This window comes from the organism of the source record quoted next, unplaced genomic scaffold (assembly GCF_019419815.1).
Source record: "Pyrus x bretschneideri cultivar Hongxiangsu unplaced genomic scaffold, Pyrus_bretschneideri_v1 Contig313, whole genome shotgun sequence".
NCBI classification, from domain to species: Eukaryota; Viridiplantae; Streptophyta; class Magnoliopsida; order Rosales; family Rosaceae; genus Pyrus; species Pyrus x bretschneideri.
Window position 1 is genome coordinate 1 of NW_025999628.1, and position 25,418 is coordinate 25,418.

Sequence of the window (25,418 nt, forward strand, 5' to 3'; positions counted from 1 at the left end):
ACGGATGTGCCGCTGAGGACACCAGGTTCCCGTTAATTAGGGTGGATTGTGATATCCTACATCGACCAACGGAGAGGGGGTGATATGCCTTATATGTACATACTCCCCTCCCTATAGTATGAGACCTTTTGGGAACTCACTGGCTTAGAATTCTGTAGGAACTCTGAAGTTAAGCGAGTTTAGGCGAGAGCTGTCCCAAGATGGGTGACCCACTGGAAAGTTCTTGTGCCGAGTTCCCAAGAACAAAATCGTGCAGGCTGGGCCCAAAGCTGACAATACCATGTTACGGCAGAGCAGGATTGAGATGTGACAAAACATGCCATAATTGATTCAGTCGAAATTGATATTGAGCCAAGGAAAAGTAAGAGAATCAAAGTAGCCAAGGACCTTGGTTTAGATTTTCATGCATATACTTTGGAAGAAGATCCAAGAACTCTCCAAGAAGCCCTGACTTCATTGGATTCAGACTTATGGCAAGAAGCCATGAATGATGAAATGGATTTTCTCGAATCAAATAAAACTTGGCACGTAGTAGATCTTCGTCTAGGGTGTAAGGCAATCGGTTGCAAATAGGTGCTAAAGAGAAAACTAAATGCTGATGGTATAGTGGATAAGTTTAAAGCCAGGTAAGTAGCTAAAGGTTTTATGCAAAAAGAGAATGTTGACTTGTTTGACACTTATTCACCAATCACTAGAATAGCATCAATTCGAGTTTTGTCTGGTTTAGCTGCCATTCATGATCTTGTTGTGCATCAAATGGATGTTAAAACTGCTTTCTTAAATAGGGACTTAGAAGAAGAGATACATATGGAACAACTTAAAGGTTTTGTAATACCTAACCATGAACATAAAGTATGTAAGTTAGACAAGTCTCTTTATGGTTTAAAACAGGCACCAAAGCAATGGCATGCTAAATTTGATGGGTTACTTATCTCTAAAGGTTTTAAAATGAATGACAGTGATAAATGCATCTATTCAAGGTCTGAAAGTAATCTGTGCACATTGATATGTCTATATGTTGATGATTTGTTGATATTTGGGTCCAATTTGCATGTTGTGAATGATGTTAAAACTATGCTTTGTGATAACTTTGATATGAAAGACTTAGGTAAGGCAAATGTAATTCTTAGGATCAAGATTACAAAGTCTATGAAAGGTTTCTCTTTAGATCAATCTCACTATATAGAAAAAGTTTTGAAGAAACAACTACTTTGACTGTAAACCTGCATGCACTCCTTATGACTCTAGTGTGAAGTTGTTCAAGAACACTGGTGATAATGTTAGACAACCTGAGTATGCAAGCATTATTGGTAGCCTCCGTTATACTACTGATTGCACTAGACCAAATATAGCCTATACTGTGGGAGTGTTGTGCAGATTTACGAGCAGTCCCAATGATGAGCATTGGTGGGCTGTTGAAAGGGTAATGAGATACCTTAGAAGAACCATTAACCATGGTTTAAACTATGAGAAGTTTCCCGCTGTCCTTGAAGGATATAGCGATGCTGATTGGAACACACTGTCAGAAGACTCCAAAGCCACAAGTGGCTACATCTTTAAGATAGCAGGAGCTGCAGTGTCATGGAAGTCTAAGAAACAGACTATATTAGCTCAGTCTACAATGAAATCAGAAATGATTGCATTAACAACTGCTAGTGAAGAGGCAAAGGTGGGTAAGAGACTTACTCTCCAACATTTCTTTATGGGAAAAACCTATACCAGTTGTTCTCATTCATTGTGATTACACTGTAGCTATTGCAAAGGTTAAGAATCGATATTACAATGGAAAAATCGATATTACAATGGTAAGAGACGTCAAATAAGTCGAAAACATAGCACAATCAAAGGGTTTCTCACTAATGGAGCTGTTAGAGTGGATTATGTAAGGTCCGAGGATAATATTGCTGATTTGACGAAAGGATTAGCTTGTGAAAAAGTTTGGAAAACCTCCAAAGGAATAGGGTTAAAACCCTTGGATAGTTGAGTCACTTGTGGTGGTAACCTAACCAATGGACTGGAGATCCCAAGAAATTGGTTCAAAAGGTAATAACAAGTCATGAAGTGACATCAAGTCATGCTATGTTACTGGAAAATGTTATTTTAATTCTTTACAGAAGCATGACATCTTATAGCGATTGAAATTATGAGTTTATAATACTCTTAATGAGAAGTATACTCATCTATTGAGTGAGACATCTAGCTGTAGAAATGTCATTGATAGTTTCACGTATGTGATGATGAAGGTGAGACCGCCTACTATGAGGTTTAAGGGCAAACTTCTTAGCATTATCACTAAATAAGGATACAAGCACAAGGCCAGAATGTGCTGGCTTCGAACTTCACCCTAGAAGAGTTGTGTGTGCTTTGTTGTCAGAGGTAGAGTTCAAAACCAGGTGTTACTCTTGTTGTTTTGACGCAATGACACTATATACTGGTTCAAGTTGAATAACACCTATGCTTAAGCACAACTTTATAACGTGAATGCTCAATGAACAAGTTTTGTTTTTAATAAACAAGTGGGGGATTGTTGGAACCTTGTGTTTATTTAAAAACTAGTTATAATGTCATTTAAAAATTAACTCTCCTATTTTTATGGATGACCACTTCTTTTCTCTTAAACAGATTTTTTTTTGAAGATAAAAGTAAAGACCTAGTCTTCCTCAACTAGGTGATCACCTCTAGATTTTTTGGCCTGATTCTTAGGCCACATTTTCTTCAACCTCATCAACGTTAACTTTGGGTTTTCTGTATAAATATAAGGACCTCTCTTTAGTTGAAGTATAAGGGACAAAAAGCTGAAAAAAACTGGCTAAAAACACTGAGCATTATGAGCAGTTTGAGGGTGATAGTTTTCGGACTTTCCTCAATACAAAGGAGAGTCTAGACATAAGGATTCTGGGCTATTTTATCCTGGGGACTGCGTGATGTTGCTTGAATTGCTTGCACACATTGGGTAGAGCCGCAAAACGTCTTAAAGAAAGCAACATTATCCGCGACTTAACCCAAGACAGATTTTCATTTTTATGTTCTTCATTCTCTAGTAATATTGTTCTTGTTTTTATTGTGCAACATCATTAACAACCACAATCTTTTATGGCGAGAAATTTGTATTTGGATTCGGTCTTGGAGTCGTGGACTTGCCTAGATTACACTGCAAAAGTTGCTCTTTCATACAAACTTTTGCTTGATTTCAATTTATTGCTTTCCAATTGTTGCTTTAAAAATCAAAATTCTGATTGCAAAGAATCTTGAAGACAGAAAGCGAAGAGAGAGAGAGATGATGGGTATGGGGAGAGAGGATGGAGAAAATGAGTGAATAAATTTAAATCGCGCATGTGAGCGGGAATGAACTCATGTCACACATGATGTCAGAGCATAAGTACAGTACAGTAAAATAGGGTGAGAATTATACCATCAAAGGTAATCGTCTACACCAAGATTTGCCAAGAATCCCGGTCAATACGAAAGTTGAGATGCTAAAACTTGGATGGGCGAACAACAAGGGTAAGTGGGCTTGAAAATAAAGTTTTGATAAAAACCTTTTGAAAACGTTATAACCCCTTATCGTAAAACAAGTATAGTTTTCAAAATATATATACTACGTATAGTATAAAAATGCTTACCGTAATCAGCAATATTTCAAGGATGCCATGCGTCACAACTTTCGTAAATGAGTTCATGACATCTATAATTACATATTTTCTCCTAAATAAATGTATCACATTGCATGCTTATCGACAGATGCTGACGCACGAGTTCATGCAGAGATATTCTGACATGAACATGACTGGTGTAATAATAATATAGGCTCTAGTACTACAATCACGTGAAGACTAGTGCTATGTGCAACACATACGAGTCAGCGTTGCCTATTGCAACCTATATGACAGGACTAGCACCTACAATGGATCCAAAATGAGCGTACGGTGTGATGTGCACATACACGTGAAAGCTTGGTCTTGGCCCGAACGAGTACTAACACCAGTGCAACAAATGATGAATAGATAACATAAATATAATCATGCCACAATGATTCAATAATTCTATTTAACATAATATTATTCATAGCTATAGGTATAATTATGGCATCAATAATCATGCGTATACCTGTGCATCCCATATGACGTAGCATACTTCATAATTTCTATCGATGTGCTAAATCTTATAAACGTCACGCCAATTTAGGCGTATGTAGAAAACTCTTTATGAAATGTATAAATGGAAACTAGCAATTATATATATACTATAAAAAGGAAATGACCCACTCACAGTTACTTGCGATATCATATTCGTTTGGACTAGGAAGGTTGGAGTCTCCGATAATAATCGCACCTAAGCATAATATTGGGACTCATTAGTAAAACTCAATCAAAACGCTTGAATTTGGAGAAACAAATAGCGGATTCAGAATTAGTGCGTCGAAATACACTAGGGAGGGTCCCAGGCAATTTCCGTAAAAAAAGTCAACAAAAAATCAATGGTCAATCAAGACGCCTCGGTGGTCAACTATGTTTAAACTTCGGAATTTCACTAAATGGATGCCACAAACAAACTCGGGGCGTCGAAATTAGCCTAGGAGGGTTATCGAAAAATTTCCGAAAAGCCCAACATAAGGAATATTCCAAAGAATATTGCAAGAATATTCCTAAGAATATTCCAAACACAACTCAGAAATGGGTTTAGGTCGGATTTGGGTTTGGGTCGGATTTGGGTTTGAGGCTTGGGCTGGGTTTTAGGCTAAGTTTGGGGTTCGACCCCCTTTTTTTTTTTGTTTGCTTTCTTCTTCTTCTTCTTCTCCGACCGGTTGCTACTGCAACCACCGGATTTTATGCAGTTCTGACCACACCAAAAACTTAACTAAACCTAGCCTTCCAATATATCAAATTGAAGCTTAGATAACAAGGAATCGAAATGTACCTTTGGTTTCCTCAGCTGTGGCCGGAGTTGGCTTAAAAAAGGCTCGAAAGCCATCAGAAAATTAGAGGAGTTTTTCGTCCTTCGATCCTATAGTCTCCACACCTTATCCAAACAAATACAAAGCCTAAGATCTTCCACAAACATCGAAAAGAAAGGGAAATAGAGTGCTCCTGAGGCCTACCTTGATCGAAAAATTCAAGAACTCGCCGGAGCTCTCTATTATCTATTTCTTCGGTTTTCGTGCGGGCTTGGGGGTTTAGTTCGATTCTTTGGGCTTGGGGAAAGAGATGGAATGAGGTGATAAGTTTGGGTTGTGGTAGTGGTCTGGGTGGTTCGCCGGAGGAAGAGCAGCGATGTAAGTGTTCGGGTTTATGATGCGAGAATTACTTGACACTCAAATTAAACCCTCGTTTGACAATTGTAGTAGAATGGATAAGTGAGGGATCGTTCTAGACCGGGGATTAGGAGGGCTTGCTAAAACCTTCTAAACTGACTTAAAAACGTAAAAACAAAATAAAACACTAAACTAGACTCAAAGAATGTGAAACTAAACGTTAAAACACTAAGACAAACCAAAAGAATCAAAATGCTTTAAAAACACAAACTAAATTGATTTCTAACTATATTGAACATTAAAGCAAAAGGGGGATTGAGGTTTGACGAAAATTGAAATAACGAAACAAGTTAATAACTAGACAGAATGTAAATATGAAATTGATGAAATAAGATGGTTGGTGAATTAGCTAGAGGTTCTTTCTCCACACATGATATTTATGCATATGAATCAATTTCCAGTTATTCCTTCATTGAATTATGAACGACAATGCCCCAAATTAACCGTGACATCACTAGTTAACCCTCAGATTTTCCTTATATTATTGGATTGAATGGCATCATTCGACAACCCAAAACATTCTCAAAAGTTCCCTACATGTCATCATAATAGAGATACAATCGAAGATCATTAAGAATAATGAAAACCATAAGCATTGACAAAGCATTTGCAACTATGACATCATGTTACTCATGCTAAGAATTAAACTTAATGCGATCGTGACAAGCGACCTTCACTACTTTCAAGTATAAGTTAGTAACGATTATGTGAAACCTCCTTAAACTTTAGCCACATACTCATGCATGGTAATTAAGTGTCGACCCTCAATCAACAAACACAAATAAGTTAATCATCAAATAGTTAAGCCAATTGCATTCACGAATCAAGAGTTCATAACCGGAATTCATCAATTCATATTACATAAATAATCATGGTATTGAAATCACCCCTAGCCAAAAAGGGTTTAGTTCCTCATAACTTTGAAATCAAAGAAACACCTAAACATTCCAACAACTCAAACTTGAATTGTATGAACGTTTAGGCACTCTTCTCTTCCATTCCTCATATTACAAAACAAGAGAATTGAATTTAAACATTGAAATCAAAGAAACGCGTAAACATTCCAACAACTCAAACGTGAATTGTATGAACGTTTAGTGATAGGAGCATATTTAGGCGACTTACTTAGCTTGTTTTCGTGCATCTATGTTGTTAATTCATAGTTGTTTTAGTAGTTTAAGCCATTTTCGTGTGTTTTTAGGTTCATATGGCTAAGGAAGCAAAAAGATGCATTTTGGAGCATTTTGGAGCAAAATTGGGCTTGGAATGGATAGCATATGATTGGAGCCAAAGTGTTGGACGAATTTGAAGGCCTTGTATTCATTTTGGACATAAAACAAAGGGCCTAGCCCATTCTCTCTTAAACTAACCCCAAGGCCATGCATTTCCTTCCAATTCCAAAGCCCACAATCACTTCAAAAGCCATGCAAAGAACCATCCATTCCATAAAAAACAATCCATCAATTCACATGCAAAACCACCATTAACACACATGCACCCAAACAAAGCCAACCTAGCTAACCCTACATGCATTCTTTATGCAACTCTTCATCATTCCACCATTCATTCTTTATTCCACAAACAAGTCACATGCATTTCCACCTTCCTACTTCATCATTTCACCACATTCTCCCTCTTTAACTCATTTCATTATTCATTCACTTTGCATTCATTCAATTCCACCCCACATGCACCCTTTATTCTTCATCATTGCAACCATGGCACATTTACACCAACAAAACAACTCCCATGCCATGGCCTACTCATATTCCCATTTCCTTTCCAACATCTCACATGCATTTCCACCTTCCTACTTCATCATTTCACCACATTTTCCCTTTTATTTCCACATGCAATTCTTCATCATTGTAGCCACAAACACCTTAAACAAATAGCCATATACATCTCCACTCCTCCTATAAATACCCTTGCATTCATTCATTCAAAAATCATCTCATCTCATTCACAACACAACACACCACAAACACTTCCCTAGCCGTGAGTTTCTCTCCCTTAGAATCCAAAAACCATCTTCCATTTCCACCACTCCTCATCCATTTCCATAATTTCCCAACACTTCCATCCCCCCAACCAACTATCCCTAGACCTTATGCTACAATAAAGAGGAAGATAAGAGGGCCTAAACGTTCATACAATTCAAGATTGAGTTGTTGGAATGTTTAGGCGTTTCTTTGATTTCAATGTTTAATTTCAATTCTCTTTGTTTTGTACGTATGAGGAAATAAACCCCCTTTAGCTAGGGGGTGATTCGAAATATATGTTTATGCTTGCGATATGATTTGAGTACTTTTAATTACGTTTCATAAGTTGTGAATTCAATTTGTTTAACTGTTTGATTGATAACCTTGATAGGAGCATATTCATGCGACTTAATTAGCTTGTTCTCGTGCATTTATGTTGTGTTTACTTATCTATTTTAGTGTTTAAGGCCACTTTTGTGTATTTTCAGATTAAAAGGCCAAAGTGTGCAAGAAGATTGCCGTGCATCCATATCCATTATTCTAATTCCATAACACTAATCAATCATTCCATTTCATCCGTAGCTTCCCATTCCATTTTTTTTACTTCCACATTCCATTCACAAACCTGTCCGCAGAAATTCCTCCAACCTTTCCTACCATACCATCCATTCTCCTTCCATCACTCCACACCATTACAAACCACCCAACCTCCATAAATCCATCCCTAAACCCGCAAATCATCCACCAACACCATTTAACCAATCTGCCGCAGAAGGAGAAGAGGAAAGAGGAGCTTCGACGCGCACCAATTCATGTGGATTCGTTGGGCGTTCTAGGTGTAATCAATCCTTTGTGCTTTATGTTTAAATTCAATTGTATTTCTCTTTTTGCGAACATGAGAGGCTAAATCCCCCTAGTTAGCTAGGGGGTGATTCAAAACCATGTTTATGCTTGCAATATGAATTGATTATATTTGGTTGGAATTTCATAAGTTGTGGATTCAATTTGTTTAACTGCTTGATCGATAACTTATTTATGTATGTTGATTGAGAGTGCACGCTTAATTTTCATGCATGAATATGACGCTAGAATATAAGTGAGTTTCACGTAATAGTTATGAACTTATATTCACAATTAGTGGAGGTTGCTTATAAACAATCGCGTTAAATGAATTCTGGGCAAGAGTATCATGCTTTTCATAGTTACAAATGCCTTGTCGATGCTTATAATTTCCAAAGAACGTAATGATTCTAACTTGTATCTTTATCATGCTGTTCATATAGAGAACTTGTTAGGAATAATTTGTTTGCGATGCATATTCATCCAATTCAATGATTGTAGGGAAATTTGAAGGTTAATTTAAGCGGACCTAATTAACTTGGGGCGTCGAGTTCCATAATTTATCGAAAGACCAACTGAGAATCAATTTTGTATGCAAGTATAACATGTGTGGAGATGAACCCCTTGGCTATTCCATCATCCATATTTTCATCTCATTCATATTTACGTTTTGCCTTTAATTACAATTTGTCCATTTAATTTAATATCGTCCAAACACAATCCCCCCTTTACTTTATTGTCAAATTAGTTAGAAATCAATTTAGTTTGTGTTTTTATAGAATTTTGAGTCTTTTGGTTTGTCTTAATGATTTAACGTTTAGTTTCACATTCTTTGAGTCTAGTTTAGTGTTTTATATTGTTTTTACGTTTTTGAGTCAAAAATCCAAGTGATTAACAATCCCTCCTAATCCCCGGTCCAGAACGATCCCTACTTATACTTATACTACAATTGTCAAAAAGAGGGTTTAATTTGTGCGCGTATAAAACTCGCATCAAATTTTGGCGCCGTTGCCGGGGATTAGCAACTTTGCTAATCCCTTGGATTGTTTTATTTTCGTTTGTTTTTATTTTTCTAGATTCTTAAATTTGTTTTGTTTCTTGTTTTAGGTACTAGTTCATGACTCGGAGTTCTCATCCGATTCGTGAACATATCCTGGAGTGATTGGGTTCTTCGTCCGGCTGCAAGACGTAAAAGAAAGCGCTACTTGGGAGGCAACCCAATACAGTGAATAAAGCTTGTTTATTGATTTCCGAGTGATGAAAAAAAAAAAAAAAAAAAAAATTTTGGCAGAGAGATGGAGCCTTTACAAAGGTTGTGTACGTGAGGTCTCACTACGTGGCAACACTCTCGGAGCAGGAGGCATCGGAACAGGAGGTCTCGGAGCAGAAGGCATTGGAGCAAGAGGCATCGGAGCGGAAGGCATAGGAGCGGGAGGTACCGAAGATAGATCATTCAAGGCCTCAAACCTTGGTGGAACGCTGGATGACCCAGGAAAGAGGTGCCTCTGGAAGAAAGCCGCAAGCTTTTGACGGTCATCAAGCTCATCAAGCTTCCTCTTCATGCCTGACGAATAATTGTTGGCAAGCACGTGCAAACTTCGGTTCTCGTACTTAAGCTGTTTGATCTCCTGCTTAAGACTCTCCACCTCCGCCATCAAGGATTCAACCTGACGGGAACGAGCAAGAAGGCGTTGGCCCATGTTGGACACAGATCCAGCGCACTGAACGCTAAGAGCCAAGGACTCTTGAACGGCCAACTCATCGGACCGTCCTGAAAGCAGCTGACTGTCTTTGGGAGTGAGGAGGTTCCGAGCCACTATCGTAGCCGTTGTGGGATCCGTCATCACAGAGTCCTCATCTGTAAGAGGGCCATGGGAAGATAAGAAAGACGGGCACCATACCTTACCCTGACGAGACGCGACCGGATCACTGCTTAGACTCAAATCTAAGCAAAGGTTCGATGGGTTGGATGAGCTAGCCATTGTTCACGAAGTTAAAAGAGAAGGGGTGGACGGAGTAGATTTTCAAACGGGCCGGAGACGATTTCTGGGCAATTTTCAAGTGTGCATGCTAGAAGGTGATCAATCACCTCTATTAAAGGAGAGGCGTTCACCAATTCAGAATGAAGAGACACCACTCTTCTCGTCAGACGCAATCCCAGCTTTTCAGAAAACGCGTGGAAGGCGAGAAATCAGCTGCACACTTTAGCTGACACATGTGGGAGACAAAGTCGAAAGCTCCCGGCTTTCCAGAAAGCGTGTGCATATTTGTCGAAAACTCCCGGCTTTGCAGAAAACGCGTGCCACTTGTCAAAAGATCTCAGACAGAGCCGCATCCGCGCTACTACGTGTCGTTCAGAAAGCGAAGGGCATCGTTCAGAAATCGAAGGGGCGACTGCTCAGAAATCGAAGAGGCAAATTCAAAGATCGAAGAGTCGTCACTATTTCAAAAAGCCGGATTTGCGGGATCAAAACGTTTGTCGACAACGGTAAAAGAACAGTACCACCACTTGCTATTGAATTCCCTATATATGTCGACCTTCATTTTTTGGCAAAGCAGAACTGAAGAAAATGCCCAACTCTTTCTCACCTCTGAGGGTGCACTCCCAGCAAAGCCTTTCAAAATACTCCATTCTTTCTTCTTCCCTAAAGATGATACCAGATGCCTGGAGTACAGATGACCCAGTGATGCGAGAATTATACGCACACAAATTAAACCCTCTTTTTGTCAATTGTAGTATAAGTATAAGTAGGGATCGTTCTGGACCGGGGATTAGGAGGGATTGTTAACCACTTGGATTTGACTTCAAAAACGTAAAAACAAGTTTAAAACACTATACTAAACTCGAAGAATGCAAAACTAAAAGTAAGAAAGATTAAGACTAAAACTTAAACAAAATATGGGGGGGGGGATTTAGGTTTGGACGAGATTAAACTAAAGTGGATAGATTGCAAAGAAAACAAATTGTAAATACGAAATTGACGGAAATGAATGGATGGGAAAGCTAGCTAAGGGGTTCATCTCCACACATGTTATACTTGCATACAAACCGATTTCTAATTGCTTTTCAATAAACCATGAATTCTCAACGCCCCGGGTTAATTAGGTCCGCTTAAATTAACCGTCAAGTTTTCCTTAAGTTAATGAATTGGATGATTGCATACGACAATCCAAAGCATTCCTCACAAGTTCCCTACATGAATTGCATAATAGAGATACAAGCAAGAATCATTAAGCATCATGAAAACTATAAGTGTTGACGAGGCATTCGTTACTATGATTGCATGAAACTTATGCCAAGAATATGTTTAACGCGATTGTTTATAAACAACCTCCACTACTTGTGAATATAAGTTCATAACTATTACGTGAAACTCACTTATATTCTAGCGTCAAATTCATGCATGAAAATTAAGCGTTCATTCTTAATAAACATACATAAATAGGTTATCAATCAAACAGTTAAACAAATTGAATTCACAACTTATGAAACGTAATTAAAAGTAATCAAATCATATTACAAACATAAACATAGTTTCGAATCACCCCCTAGCTAAAGGGGGTTTAGTTCCTCATAACTTTGAAATCAAAGAAACACCTAAACATTCCAACAACTCAAAACTTTGAATTGTATGAACGTTTAAGCACTCTTTTCTTCCATTTCTCATACGTACAAAACAAAGAGAATTAAAATGAAACTTTGAAATCAAAGAAACACCTAAACATTCCAACAACTCAAAACTTGAATTGTATGAACGTTTAGGCACTCTTCTCTTCCTCGTTGTTGTAGCACAAGGTTTAAGGATAGGTTGGTTGGGGGGATGGAAGTGTTGGGGAATTATGGAAATGGATGAGGATTGGTGGAAATGGAAGATGGTTTTTGGATTCTAAGGGAGAAAGGAATGTGTTTGTGGTGTGTTGTTGTGTTGTGAATGAGATGATTCAATGAATGGGAATGCAAGAGTATTTATAGGAGGAGTGAGGGAACATAGAGGGAGAGAATGGATGGGAGAGCATGTGAATGATAGCTAGGAGAATGATTAAAGGGGTGTGAATGGTTGGAAATGCATGTGGGTGAATTGGTGGTGCAATGATGAAAGAATAAGTGCATGTGTGTGTTTTGTGTTGGAATGAATGTGGATGCATGATGAAAAGTTAATAAATAATGCATGTAGGGTTAGGAAATAAAATCATAACTTAAAGGGGGGATGATTAAAGGATGTGGCTAGGTTGGAAAGGTGTGGAAGATGGATGGAATTAGGGGGAATGCATGGCAATGATGGGGAGTTCTTTGGTGATGAATGCAATGATGAAGAGTGAATAAATAATGCATGTAGGGTTAGCTAGGTTGGCTTTGTTTGGGTGCATGTGAGTTAAAGAGGGAGAATGTGGTGAAATGATGAAGTAGGAAGGTGGAAATGCATGTGAATGCATGTGAGTGCATGTGTGTGTGAATGGGTGTTTCTTGATGGTTTTGGGGTTGTGATGCATGTGAATGCATGTGGCTAAGGCTTGTTGATTGGGCTAGAGGTTTTGCATGGCTCAAAGGATTGTTTGATTGGGCTAGGCCCTTTGTTTTATGTCCAAAGTGCATACAAGGCTTTCAAATTCGTCCAACACTTTGGCTCCAAAAATATGCTATCCATTCCAAGCCCAATTTTGCTCCAAAATGCTCCAAAATGCATCTTTTTGCTTCCTTAGCCATATGAACCTAAAAACACACGAAAATGGCTTAAACTACTAAAACAACTATGAATTAACAACATAGATGCACGAAAACAAGCTAAGTAAGTTGCCTAAATATGCTCCTATCACCCAGGAGGAAACAGCACCACAAATACATGTGCTGATTCATTCACCGCTTCTTCAAAAGCAAAGGTATCTCATATCATCAAGGGCAAAAGCAAAGGTATATCATATCATGCTCTTTCCTTGTCTTTTCCTTTGTCCTTGATATTACTTGCATGGCAAAGTGAAAGAAGCAATCAGCCGGCACTTGGAGTCTATCTGGACTCTATTCCCTGGTTGCTTACCTAGCTTTGCTGAGCTATCCTCTAACCCTCTTCAATACGAATTGGAGAGATTGAACAAAGAAACAGATAAAAGGAGGAAGCTCAGACCTTCGGGGGAGACCAAAGGAAGCCTGCTACCCAGTTCAAGAGTAGCACAAAGGAAAATCAACGATGGGAGCAGCGCATTTCAAGAGTAAGCCTGTGGAATCACTCAAGATGAAGCCTCACTGCAATCACCAAGGAGAAGATGGAATTTACACTCCACAACCAGATTTGCATCTCTAAAACTCTTCTCTTTGTTAGATACATTCTGCCATGTTTAGTATGTTTAGTTGTTGTTTTATATGTTTTCTTTTGTTTGGTGTGTTTTAAGCTTAAAACATTGAGGACAATGTTTGATTTAAGTGTGGGGGGGTAACTAAGTATGTTGATGCAAATTTGTTGGATTTTATCACCCATAACTTCAAATGTTGTTCCTTGCTGTTTTAAAATGTTTTTAAACTGTTTTAATGTGTTTTGACTTAAAAATTCGAAAATCCCATAAAAATTTGAAAAATTGTTTTGAAAAACCCAAAAAGAGTTGTTTTTGTGTGTTTGTGTCGTAGGTTACCTTCCAACACAATGATGAGGATTTGGTTTTTAATTGCATGACGGTTAAAGAAAGTTACAAACATGGATGGACGTTTGATATACTCTTTGGTTTATGCTTGGTTGTCGTTATAGTTTACAAATTCACATGTAATCACAAATGATAAAAATTAGTTTTTGTAACATGCTTGAAGGAAGGAACTTAAACAAACGATACATCCCTGTGAGACTTGAGCCTAGACGTTATTTGGAGAGTAATAATCTGTGCGTCATTGTTTTCTAAAGTCGTTGCATGATCTCATTATTCTTTGCTTGGTTACTACTTAGAAGGCGTTTCATCACTTAGTTCCAAATGCTAGAACTCATGCCCATTTCATTCAAAGCATGTCATTGATTTGCATAACACATTTTCAAGATAAAGTTGTGTAGTGACCACCACAAAAGCCAAATAGCCGTGCACCCTTCACTCATTTTGTGTTTAAGTTTAACCCCCTTTGAGCCTTGTGTAACCTACTTTCTTTGTTAACCCACATTATCCTCACCTAGCCTAGATTAGGACCATCCTTACCCTTGTTCTTGAAGCATAGTAAGCAATGAATTCCTTTTGATTAATGTGTTGCAGGAAATAAGTGTGGGGGAAAGAGTATTTATGTGAGTGTTTGTGCCATAGGCACGGTTAAAAAAAAAAAATGACAAAGAGTTGAAAAGAAGTGAAAAAGAGTTCTAAAGTATTGGTTGTTGAAGTAAGGGCCCAAAACATTGAATTAGGCCCTAAGAGTTGTTTGAATCTTCCCCATTTGTCTAAAAATTGATTTCTGCATTCTAAGGGAATTCTAGGACTTAATTTCAATACTTTGCTTGCTATTGCTTAAAGAACTTTTGTTTATCCCTACCTTTCGTTGTTAGCCAATACCCCAAGCCCTGTTACAACCCTTGACTTCTATCTTGAGTGTTGTGCATTTCAATTGTGGAGTTTGAATTTGGTATGAGCATATGGTGTCACTGGTTCTCGCATCTAAGTAGTAGCATTCTATTCATGAGATCATATCTAAACATGCTTCTTAACTCTAGAAATTGCATTCGTTGTGAAACATATATGTGAGCATTCGTTTTCATATCTACATCAATCTTCTCACATATGACTAGTTTAGGGTGTGGAGTTAGAAAATCTGAGTGAAAGTAGAGTGTATATCTTGTAAGGAATTGAGGGAATTCTCTAAGGCATGTTACTACATTCAAAATATGTTTTAATTGATTAAATGCGAACTAGTGAATGGTGACTATGATTAAGTATGTGCTTAAGGGGAAGTAGGACTAAAAGCTATGTGAGTAATGATCTTTGACATGTCATGTTTCATTAGAAATCCCTGAGGCAAACATTGGAAGGTTTAGGTTGTTTTGTATGTTTTGTTGCGTTTTGTTTACTGTAGTTGTTTTGTTGTGCTCGAGGACTAGCAAAAGTTAAGTGTGGGGGAATTTGATAGGAGCATATTCATGCGACTTAATTAGCTTGTTCTCGTGCATTTATGTTGTGTTTACTTATCTATTTTAGTGTTTAAGGCCACTTTTGTGTATTTTCAGATTAAAAGGCCAAAGTGTGCAAGAAGATTGCCGTGCATCCATATCCATTATTCTAATTCCATAACACTAATCAATCATTCCATTTCATCCGTAGCTTCCCATTCCATTTTTATTACTTCCACATTCCATTCACAAACCTGTCCGCAGAAATTCCTCCAACCTTTCCTACCATACCATCCATTCTCCTTCCATCACTCCACACCATTACAAACCACCCAACCTCCATAAATCCATCCCTAAACCCGCAAATCATCCACCAACACCATTTAACCAATCTGCCGCAGAAGGAGAAGAGGAAAGAGGAGCTTCGACGCGCACCAATTCACGTGGATTCGTTGGGCGTTCTAGGTGTAATCAATCCTTTGTGCTTTATGTTTAAATTCAATTGTATTTCTCTTTTTGCGAACATGAGAGGCTAAATCCCCCTAGTTAGCTAAGGGGTGATTCAAAACCATGTTTATGCTTGCAATATGAATTGATTATATTTGGTTGGAATTTCATAAGTTGTGGATTCAATTTGTTTAACTGCTTGATCGATAACTTATTTATGTATGTTGATTGAGAGTGCACGCTTAATTTTCATGCATGAATATGACACTAGAATATAAGTGAGTTTCACGTAATAGTTATGAACTTATATTCACAATTAGTGGAGGTTGCTTATAAACAATCGCGTTAAATGAATTCTTGGCAAGAGTATCATGCTTTTCATAGTTACAAATGCCTTGTCGATGCTTATAATTTCCAAAGAACGTAATGATTCTAACTTGTATCTTTATCATGCTGTTCATATAGAGAACTTGTTAGGAATAATTTGTTTGCGATGCATATTCATCCAATTCAATGATTCTAGGGAAATTTGAAGGTTAATTTAAGCGGACCTAATTAACTTGGGGCGTCGAGTTCCATAATTTATCGAAAGACCAACTGAGAATCAATTTTGTATGCAAGTATAACATGTGTGGAGATGAACCCCTTGGCTATTCCATCATCCATATTTTCATCTCATTCATATTTACGTTTTGCCTTTAATTACAATTTGTCCATTTAATTTAATATCGTCCAAACACAATCCCCCCTTTACTTTATTGTCAAATTAGTTAGAAATCAATTTAGTTTGTGTTTTAATAGAATTTTGAGTCTTTTGGTTTGTCTTAATGATTTAACGTTTAGTTTCACATTCTTTGAGTCTAGTTTAGTGTTTTATATTGTTTTTACGTTTTTGAGTCAAAAATCCAAGTGATTAACAATCCCTCCTAATCCCCGGTCCAGAACGATCCCTACTTATACTTATACTACAATTGTCAAAAAGAGGGTTTAATTTGTGCGCGTATAAAACTCGCATCAAACCTATTTATGTATGTTTATTAAGAATGAAAGCTTAATTTTCATGCATGAATTTGACGCTAGAATATAAGTGAGTTTCACGTAATAGTTATGAACTTATATTCACAAGTAGTGGAGGTTGCTTATAAACAATCGCGTTAAACAAATTCTTGACATAAGTTTCATGCAATCATAGTAACGAATGCCTCGTCAACACTTATAGTTTTCATGTTGCTTAATGATTCTTGCTTGTATCTCTATTATGCAATTCATGTAGGGAACTAGTGAGGAATGCTTTGGGTTGTCGTATGCAATCATCCAATTCATTAACTTAAGGAAAACTTGACGGTTAATTTAAGCGGACCTAATTAACCCGGAGCGTTGAGAATTCATGGTTTATTGAAATGCAATTAGAAATCTTTTTATTATGCAAGTGTAACATGTGTGGAGATGAACCCCTTAGCTAGCTTCCCATCCATTCATTTCCGTCAAATCCATATTTACAATTTGTTTTATTTCCAAGTTTCCATTTTTAGTTTAAATTCGTCCAAATCCAATCCCCCTTTACTTAATTGTTCAATTTAGTTAGAAATCAATTTAGTTTGTGTTTTTAAAGCATTTTGAGTCTTTTGGTTTGTCTTAGTGTTTTAACGTTTAGTTTCACATTCTTTGAGTCTAGTTTAGTGTTTTATCTTGTTTTTACGTTTTTGAGTCAGTTTCCAAGAGATTAACAATCCCTCATAATCCCCGGTCCAGAACGATCCCTACTTACATACTTACTACAATTGACGAAAAGAGGGTTTAATTTGTGCGCGTATAATTCTCGCATCATTTAGGCCCTCTTCTCTTCCTCTTCGTTGTAGCACAAGGACTAAGGGATGTTGTTGGTGTGTTGAATGGATTGGGGGATTATGGAAATGGAAGAAATGGAGGAGAAATGGAAGGGAATGGTGCAGAAAATGGAGAGACACTCACGGCTAGGGAGAAGATGGAAGTGTTTGTGGTGTGTTGTGTATGAAATGAGATGATTTTTGAATGAATGGGAATGCAAGGGTATTTATAGGAGGAGTGGAGGGAACATATGGCTGTTTGTTTAAGCATTTGTGTGGAGGAATGATGGAAAAACAGCTAGGACACATGTGAAAACTGGAATTGCACAAGGGATGCACGGCATGGACAGTTTTTGATGTTGGACTTGCACGTGTTTGTTGGAAATGGTGTGTGTATGCATGTGTTTGGGAAGCTTTCTTGCTCATTTTCTGGATGCATGATGAAGAGTTAGATAAATAATGCATGTAGGTGGCTGAAATGATGAAGAATGAGTGGTGGAAATGCAAGGGAAAACTGGAAAGTAAAGGGATGCATGACATGGACAGTTTTGGTGCATGTGTTGGCTGATTTGTGTGATTGTTTTGTGGTGAATTGGAATGTGGTTGAATGATGAAAAATAAAGGGTGCATGTAGGGTGGAATTGAATGAATGCAAAGTGAATGAATAATGAAATGGGAAAGCATGACCAAGGTGGAAATGCATGTGAAATGTTGGAAAGGAATTGGGAATATGAGTAGGCCACGGCATGGAGTGTGATGCGAGAATTATACGCGCACAAATTAAACCCTCTTTTTGACAATTGTAGTATGGATGTAAATAGGGATCGTTCTGGACCGGGGATTAGGAGGGATTGTTAACCACTTGGATTTGACTTCAAAAACGTAAAAACAAGATAAAACACGAAACTAGACTCAAAGAATGTGAAACTAAACGTTAAAACACTAAGACAAACCAAAAGACTCAAAATGCTTTAAAAACACAAACTAAATTGATTTCTAACTAAATTGAACAATAAAGTAAAGGGGGATTGGATTTGGACGACTTTAAACTAAAAATGGAAAATTGGAAACAAAACAAATTGTAAATATGGATTTGACGGAGGATGGGAAGCTAGCTAAGGGGTTCATCTCCACATATGTTATACTTGCATACAAAACGATGTCTAATTGCTTTTCAATAAACCATGAATTCTCAACGCCCCGGGTTAATTAGGTCCGCTTAAATTAACCGTCAAGTTTTCCTTAAGTTAATGAATTGGATGATTGCATACGACAATCCAAAGCATTCCTCACAAGTTCCCTACATGAATTGCATAATAGAGATACAAGCAAGAATCATTAAGCATCATGAAACTATAAGTGTTGACGAGGCATTCGTTACTATGATTGCATGAAACTTATGCCAAGAATATGTTTAACGCGATTGTTTATAAGCAACCTCCACTACTTGTGAATATAAGTTCATAACTATTACGTGAAACTCACTTATATTCTAGCGTCAAATTCATGCATGAAAATTAAGCGTTCATTCTTAATAAACATACATAAATAGGTTATCAATCAAACAGTTAAACAAATTGAATTCATAACTTATGAAACGTAATTAAAAGTAATCAAATCATATTACAAACATAAACATAGTTTCGAATCACCCCCTGATGCGAAAATTATATGCACACAAATTAAACCCTCTTTTTGTCAATTGTAGTATAAGTATAAGTAGGGATCGTTCTGGACCGGGGATTAGGAGGGATTGCTAAGACCTTGTAAACTGATTCAAAAACGTGAAAACAAGATAAAACACTAAACTAGACTCAAAGAATGTGAAACTAAACGTTAAAACATTAAGACAAACCAAAAGACTCAAAACTAATTTTGGACGAATTTAAGATTATGGCTTGATTCAAAATACTTTAAAACACAAACTAAACAGATTCTAAGCACTAAAGAACAAGAAAGTAAAAAGGGGGGAAAAGTTTTGATTTGACGAAATTTGAAATAACAAAACAAGTTAATAAACTGAGCGGAATGTAAATATGAAATTGTGATGGAATGAATGGAATGAAGGCTAGCTAAGGGGTTTTTCTCCACACATGTTATACTTGCATACAAGATTGATTCTCAGTTGGTCTTTCGATAAATTATGATACTCAACACTCCGGATTAATTAGGTCCGCTTAAATTAACCGTCAAGTTTTCCTTAAGTTAATGAATTGGATGGGTTTGCGCAACGCAATTCACAACATTCTCCAAAAGTCCTTTACGTGAACAGCACAATAAAGATACAATCAAGGATCATTAAGCATTATGAAAACTATAAGTGTTGACGAGGCATTCGTTACTATGATGAGCATGAAACTCGTGCCAAGAATATGTTTAACACGATTGTTTATAAGCAACCTCCACTACTTGTGAATATAAGTTCATAACGATTAGGTGAAATTCACTTATATTCTAGCGTCATATTTATGCATGAAAATTAAGCGCGCATTCTTAATAAACATTCATAAATAAGCTATCAATCAAACGGTTAAACAAATTGAATCCACAACTTATGAAATTCCAACGAAAGTTAATCAATTCATATTGCAAATATAAACATAGTTTCGAATCACCCCCTACCTAAAGGGGGTTTAGTTCCTCATAACCTTGAAATCAAAGAAACACCTAAACATTCCAACAACTCAAAGCTTGAATTGTATGAACGTTTAAGCACTCTTCTCTTCCATACATACAAAACAAAGAGAATTAAAATGAAACTTTGAAATCAAAGAAACACCTAAACATTCCAACAACTCAAAACTTGAATTGTATGAACGTTTAGGCACTCTTCTCTTCCTCGTTGTGTAGCACAAGGTTTAAGGGATGTTGTTGGTGTGTTGAATGGATTGGGGAATTTATGGAAATGGAAGAAATGGAGGAGAAATGGAAGGGAAACTCACGGCCAAAGGGGGAAGAATGGATGATTTTGAAGAGTGTTGTGTTGTGAATGAGATGAAGAATGCCTTGAATGATGAGAGTGCAAGGGTATTTATAGGAGTAGTGGAGGGAACATATAGGGAGAGAATGGATGGGAGAGCATGTGAATGATAGCTAGGAGAATGATTAAAGGGGTGTGAATGGTTGGAAATGCATGTGGGTGAATTGGTGGTGCAATGATGAAAAGTGAATAAATAATGCATGTAGGGTTAGCTAGGTTGGCTTTGTTTGGGTGCATGTGAGTTAAAGAGGGAGAATGTGGTGAAATGATGAAGTAGGAAGGTGGAAATGCATGTGAGATGTTGGAAAGGAAATGGGAATATGAGTGCATGTGGGTGAATGATTTGTGGTGCAATGATGAAGAGTGAATAAAGAATGCATGTAGGGTTAGCTAGGAAAGTGGGAATGTGGTTGAATGATTAAAGGGACATGCATGTGGCTTGTTTGATTGCTTGGTGAGATGATGCATGCTTGTAGTTTACGGTGTTGAATATGGATTTGCATGGCATTTGAATTGATTGTGGGCTTTGGAATTGGAAGGAAATGCATGGCAAAGGGCTTGGTTTAAGAGAGAATGGGCTAGGCCCTTTGTTTTATGTCCAAAGTGAATACAAGGCCTTCAAATTCGTCCAACATTTTGGCTCCAATCATATGCCATCCATTCCAAGCCCAATTTTGCTCCAAAATGCTCCAAAATGCATCTTTTTTCTTCCTTAAGCCCTTAGAACCTGAAAACACACAAAAGAAGCATAAAGGACTAAAATAACTAGAGAAACATAACGTAAATGCACGAGAACAAGCCATTTAAGTCGCATGAATATGCTCCTATCAAACTCCCCCACACTTATCTTTTGCTAGTCCTCGAGCAAAACAGAAAGAAAAACAAAACAAAACGAAACGAAACAAAACAAGTAAAACACACCTAAACCTTCCAACAACCGTCTTAGGGATTTCCAATGCACATGACAAGTTAAAAATCATCATTCCCACAGATTTTAGTCATCTTCACACTTAAGTACATTCTTAATCATAGTCACCATATACTAGTTCACAATTAAGCATTTAAAACCATGTTTTGAATGTAGTAACATGCCTTAGAGAATTTGCTCAATTCCTTACAAGATATGCACTCGATTTTCACTCAGAATTTCTAACTACACACCCTAATCTAGTCATATGTGAGAAGATTGATGTAAACATGAAAACGACACTCACATATATGTATCACAAAGAACGCAATTTCTGGAGTTAATAATCAAGTTTAGATATGATCTCATGAATGGAATGCTACTACTTAGACGCGAGAACCAGTGACACCATATGCTCATACCAAGTTCAAACTCCACAAATTGAAACACAAACACTCAAGATTGAAGTCACGGGTTGTAATGGGGCTTGGGGTGTGTGGATAACAAAGAAGGGATATGGAAAACAAAGGTTCTTAAAGAAATAGTGAGCAAGACAATTGAATCAACTTAGAATTCACTTTTGAATGAAAACTCAACTTTGGAACAAAAAGGGAGACAATTTAGGGCCAGAATTGGTGTTTTGAGCCCTTTCTTCAATCACTCATTCTTTCATTTTTCAAGCTCTTTTTTTTTTTTTTTTTTTTTTTTTTTTTTTTCTTTCTTTCTTTTCTGTTTGAAACTCAAAACATACTTAAGAACAAGCATTCCTTCCCCCACACTTATTTTCTTGCATAATGTAACTCAAAAGGAATTCATTTAAGTTATGCTCACTATCTTTTAAGAACAAGGGTGTGGATTGTCCTAAACTAGGCTAGGTGAGGATAATGTGGGTTGACAAAGAATAAAGGCTAAACAAAACTCAACGGGGGTAAAACTTACAACATATACGAAATATGGGAAGTGAGGTTATTTGGCTATGGTGGCAATTACACAACTTCATCTTGAATATGTTATGTAAATCAATAACATGCTTTGAATGAAATGGGCATGAGTTCTAGCATTTGGAACTATATGATGAAACGCCTTCTAAGTAGTAACCAAGCAAAGAATAATGAGATCATGCAACAACTTTGGAAAACAAGAAATCACAGATTATACTCTCCAAAGAACGTTATAGGCTCAAGTCTCTCAGGGTTGTAGCGTTTGTTTGAGTTCCTTCCTTCAAGCATGTTACATAACTAATTTTTTTTTTTTTTTTCTTTTATGATTACATGTGAAGTCATACATTATAACCATAACCAAGCATATACCAAGAGTAAATCAAACTTTTCTCCATGTTTATAACTCTTTTCAACAGTCATGCAATTAGAAACCAAATCCTTATCATTGTGTTGGAAGGTGACCTACGACACAAAAACGACTCAAAACACTCTTTTTAGGCTTTTCAAAACATGTTTTTCAAATTTTTATGTGATTTTCGAAATTTTAAGTCAAAACACACTAAACACACTTAAAAACAGCAAGAAACAACATTTGAGGTTTATGGTGGATAAAACCCTACGAATTTGCATCAAAACACTTTAATAACTCCCCCACACTTAAATCAAACATTGTCCTCAATGTTAAAAACCACACTAAACACAAACAAACATATAAACAGCAATTAAACATACTAAACATGGCTGAATGTATCTAACAAAGAGAAGAGTTTAGAAATGCAAATCTGGTTGTGGAGTGTTCGTTCCATCTTCTCCTTGATCATTGCAGTGAGGCTTGGATCTTTGTGATTCCACAGGCTTACTCTTGAACTGCGTTGTTCCCATCGTTGATTTTCCTTTGTGCTACTCTTGAACTGGGCAGCAGGCTTCCTTTGGTCTCCCCCGAAGGTCTGAGCTTTCTCCTCTTAACTGTTTCCTTGTTCAATCTCTCCAATTCGTATTGAAGAGGGTTAGATGATAGCTCAGCAAAGCTAGGTAAGCAACCAGGGAATAGAGTCCAGATAGACTCCAAGTGCCGGCTGATTGCTTATTTCACTTTGCCATGCAAGTAATATCAAGGACAAAGGAAAAGACAGGGAAAAAGCATGATATGAGATACCTTTGCTTTTGCCCTTGATGATATGAGATACCTTTGCTTTTGAAGAAGCGGTGAATGAATCAGCACATGTATGTGTTGTGCTGCTTCCTCCTGGATCATCTGTACTCCAGGCATCTGGTATCATCTTTGGGAAAGAAGAGAGAATGGAGTATCTCGAAAGGCTTTACTGGGAGTGCACCCTCAGAGGTGAGAAAGAGTTGGGCATTTTCTTCAGTTCTGTCTTGCCAAAAAAAAAATGAAGGTCGACATATATAGGGAATTCAATAGCAAGTGGTGATACTGTGCTTTTACCGTTGTCGACAAACATTTTGATCCCGCAAATCCGGCTTTTTGGAATAGTGACGACTCCTCGATCTTTGAAGACGTCTCTTCGATAAAGCTGCACGCGCTTTCTGAAAAGCAGAGAAAGCGTCGCCGAACTTTGCGCCTGTCGGCTAAAGACGTGTAGCTGCGATGATGGCCTCCACGTGTTGAACGCGTTTTCTGAAAAGCTGAGGGAGCGTCGCCGAACTTTGCACCTCAAATTCCGGCTTTTTGAATCGGTGGACGCGTTGCCTTGGCTTTTTATAGAGCTATCGATCACCGCCAACTTACACACTCTGAAGATTTCCCATTCTGAAAAAATTGGTTCCGGCCTTTCGAAAATTTACTCCGTCCACCCCTTCTTTTTGAACACTTTTGAAAAATGGCAAACCCATCGAACCTTAGCTTAGAATTGAGTCTCCGCAGTGATTCGGGCGTGCCGCAACAAGATAACGTATGGCGCCCTTCTTTCTTATCTTCTGACGGTCCTCTTACAGTTGAAGACTCCGTGATGCAGGACGCCACAACAGCTACGATAGTAGCTCGGAACCTCCTCACTCCCAGAGATAGTCAGCTGCTTTCAGGACGGTCCGATCAGTTGGCCGTTCAAGAGTCCCTGGCTCTCAGCGTGCAGTGCGCAGGCTCTGTGTCCAACATGGGCCAACGCCTCCTTGCTCGCTCCCGTCAGGTTGAATCTTTGATGGCGGAGGTTGAGATCCTGAAACAAGAGATCAAACAACTTAAGTATGAGAATAGAACTTTGCATGTGCTTGCCAATAACTATTCGTCGGGCATGAAGAGGAAGCTTGATGAGATGCTGGAATCTCAAGGTCGGATGCAAAGTGACCGTCAACGGCTTGCGTCTTTCTTCTAGGGGCACCTCTTTCCTGGGTCATCCAGCGTTCCGCCAAGTATTGGGGCCTGGAATGCTCTATATCCTATGCCTCCCGCTCCTATGCCTTCTGCTCCGATGCCTCTTGCTCCGATGCCTCCTGCTTCGATGCCTTCCGCTTCTAGAGTTTTGCCTCGTGGCGGGTCTTCACGCAAACAAAAACAAAAACAACCTTTGTGAAGCTCCATTTGTTAGATACATTTGTAATTTCTCGAAAATTAATGAAAAAGCTTTGTTTTATTCACTGTATTGGGTTGCCTCCCAAGTAGCGCTTTCTTTTACGTCTTGCAGCCAGACGGTACCTCCATTTAAGCTTGACTAGGTTCCACGGCATGGAGGGGTACCTCCTCCACGACATGCTCCTCAAACATCTCGTAATAGGGCTTCAATCGATGCCCATTCACTTTGAATTCTTGCTGCGTCCTTGAACTTTTGATTTGTACTGCACCATGAGAGAAAACATTAGTGACAATAAAAGGGCCAACCCACTTTGAACGTAACTTACCGGGGAATAATCGAAGACGAGAGTTGAATAACAACACTTTCTGCCCAATTGAGAAGGTTTTGCCTCTAATCATCTTGTCATGGACGGCCTTGGTCTTCTCCTTGTAAATCCGGGCATTCTCATACGCTTCATGCCTAATCTCTTCAAGCTCGCTCAATTGTAGCTTCCTATGGTTTCCAGCCGCGTCCACATCCATATTGAAGGTCTTGACCGCCCAATGTGCCTTGTGCTCAAGCTCTACGGGTAGATGGCACGGCTTGCCAT

The 25,418-nt window shown here is 38.0% G+C and overlaps 1 protein-coding gene across 1 annotated transcript; it reads left to right on the forward strand.

Moving 5' to 3' along the window:
* Window positions 1-573: 573 nt before the first annotated feature.
* On the forward strand, window positions 574-1,669 carry LOC125480098 (secreted RxLR effector protein 161-like; the record flags this gene model as incomplete). The annotated part of the gene is made up of 2 exons (XM_048590364.1): window positions 574-626; window positions 1,249-1,669. Coding segments are annotated over 2 exons (474 nt in total), but the record flags the coding sequence as incomplete, so codon positions are not given.
* Window positions 1,670-25,418: the final 23,749 nt, after the last annotated feature.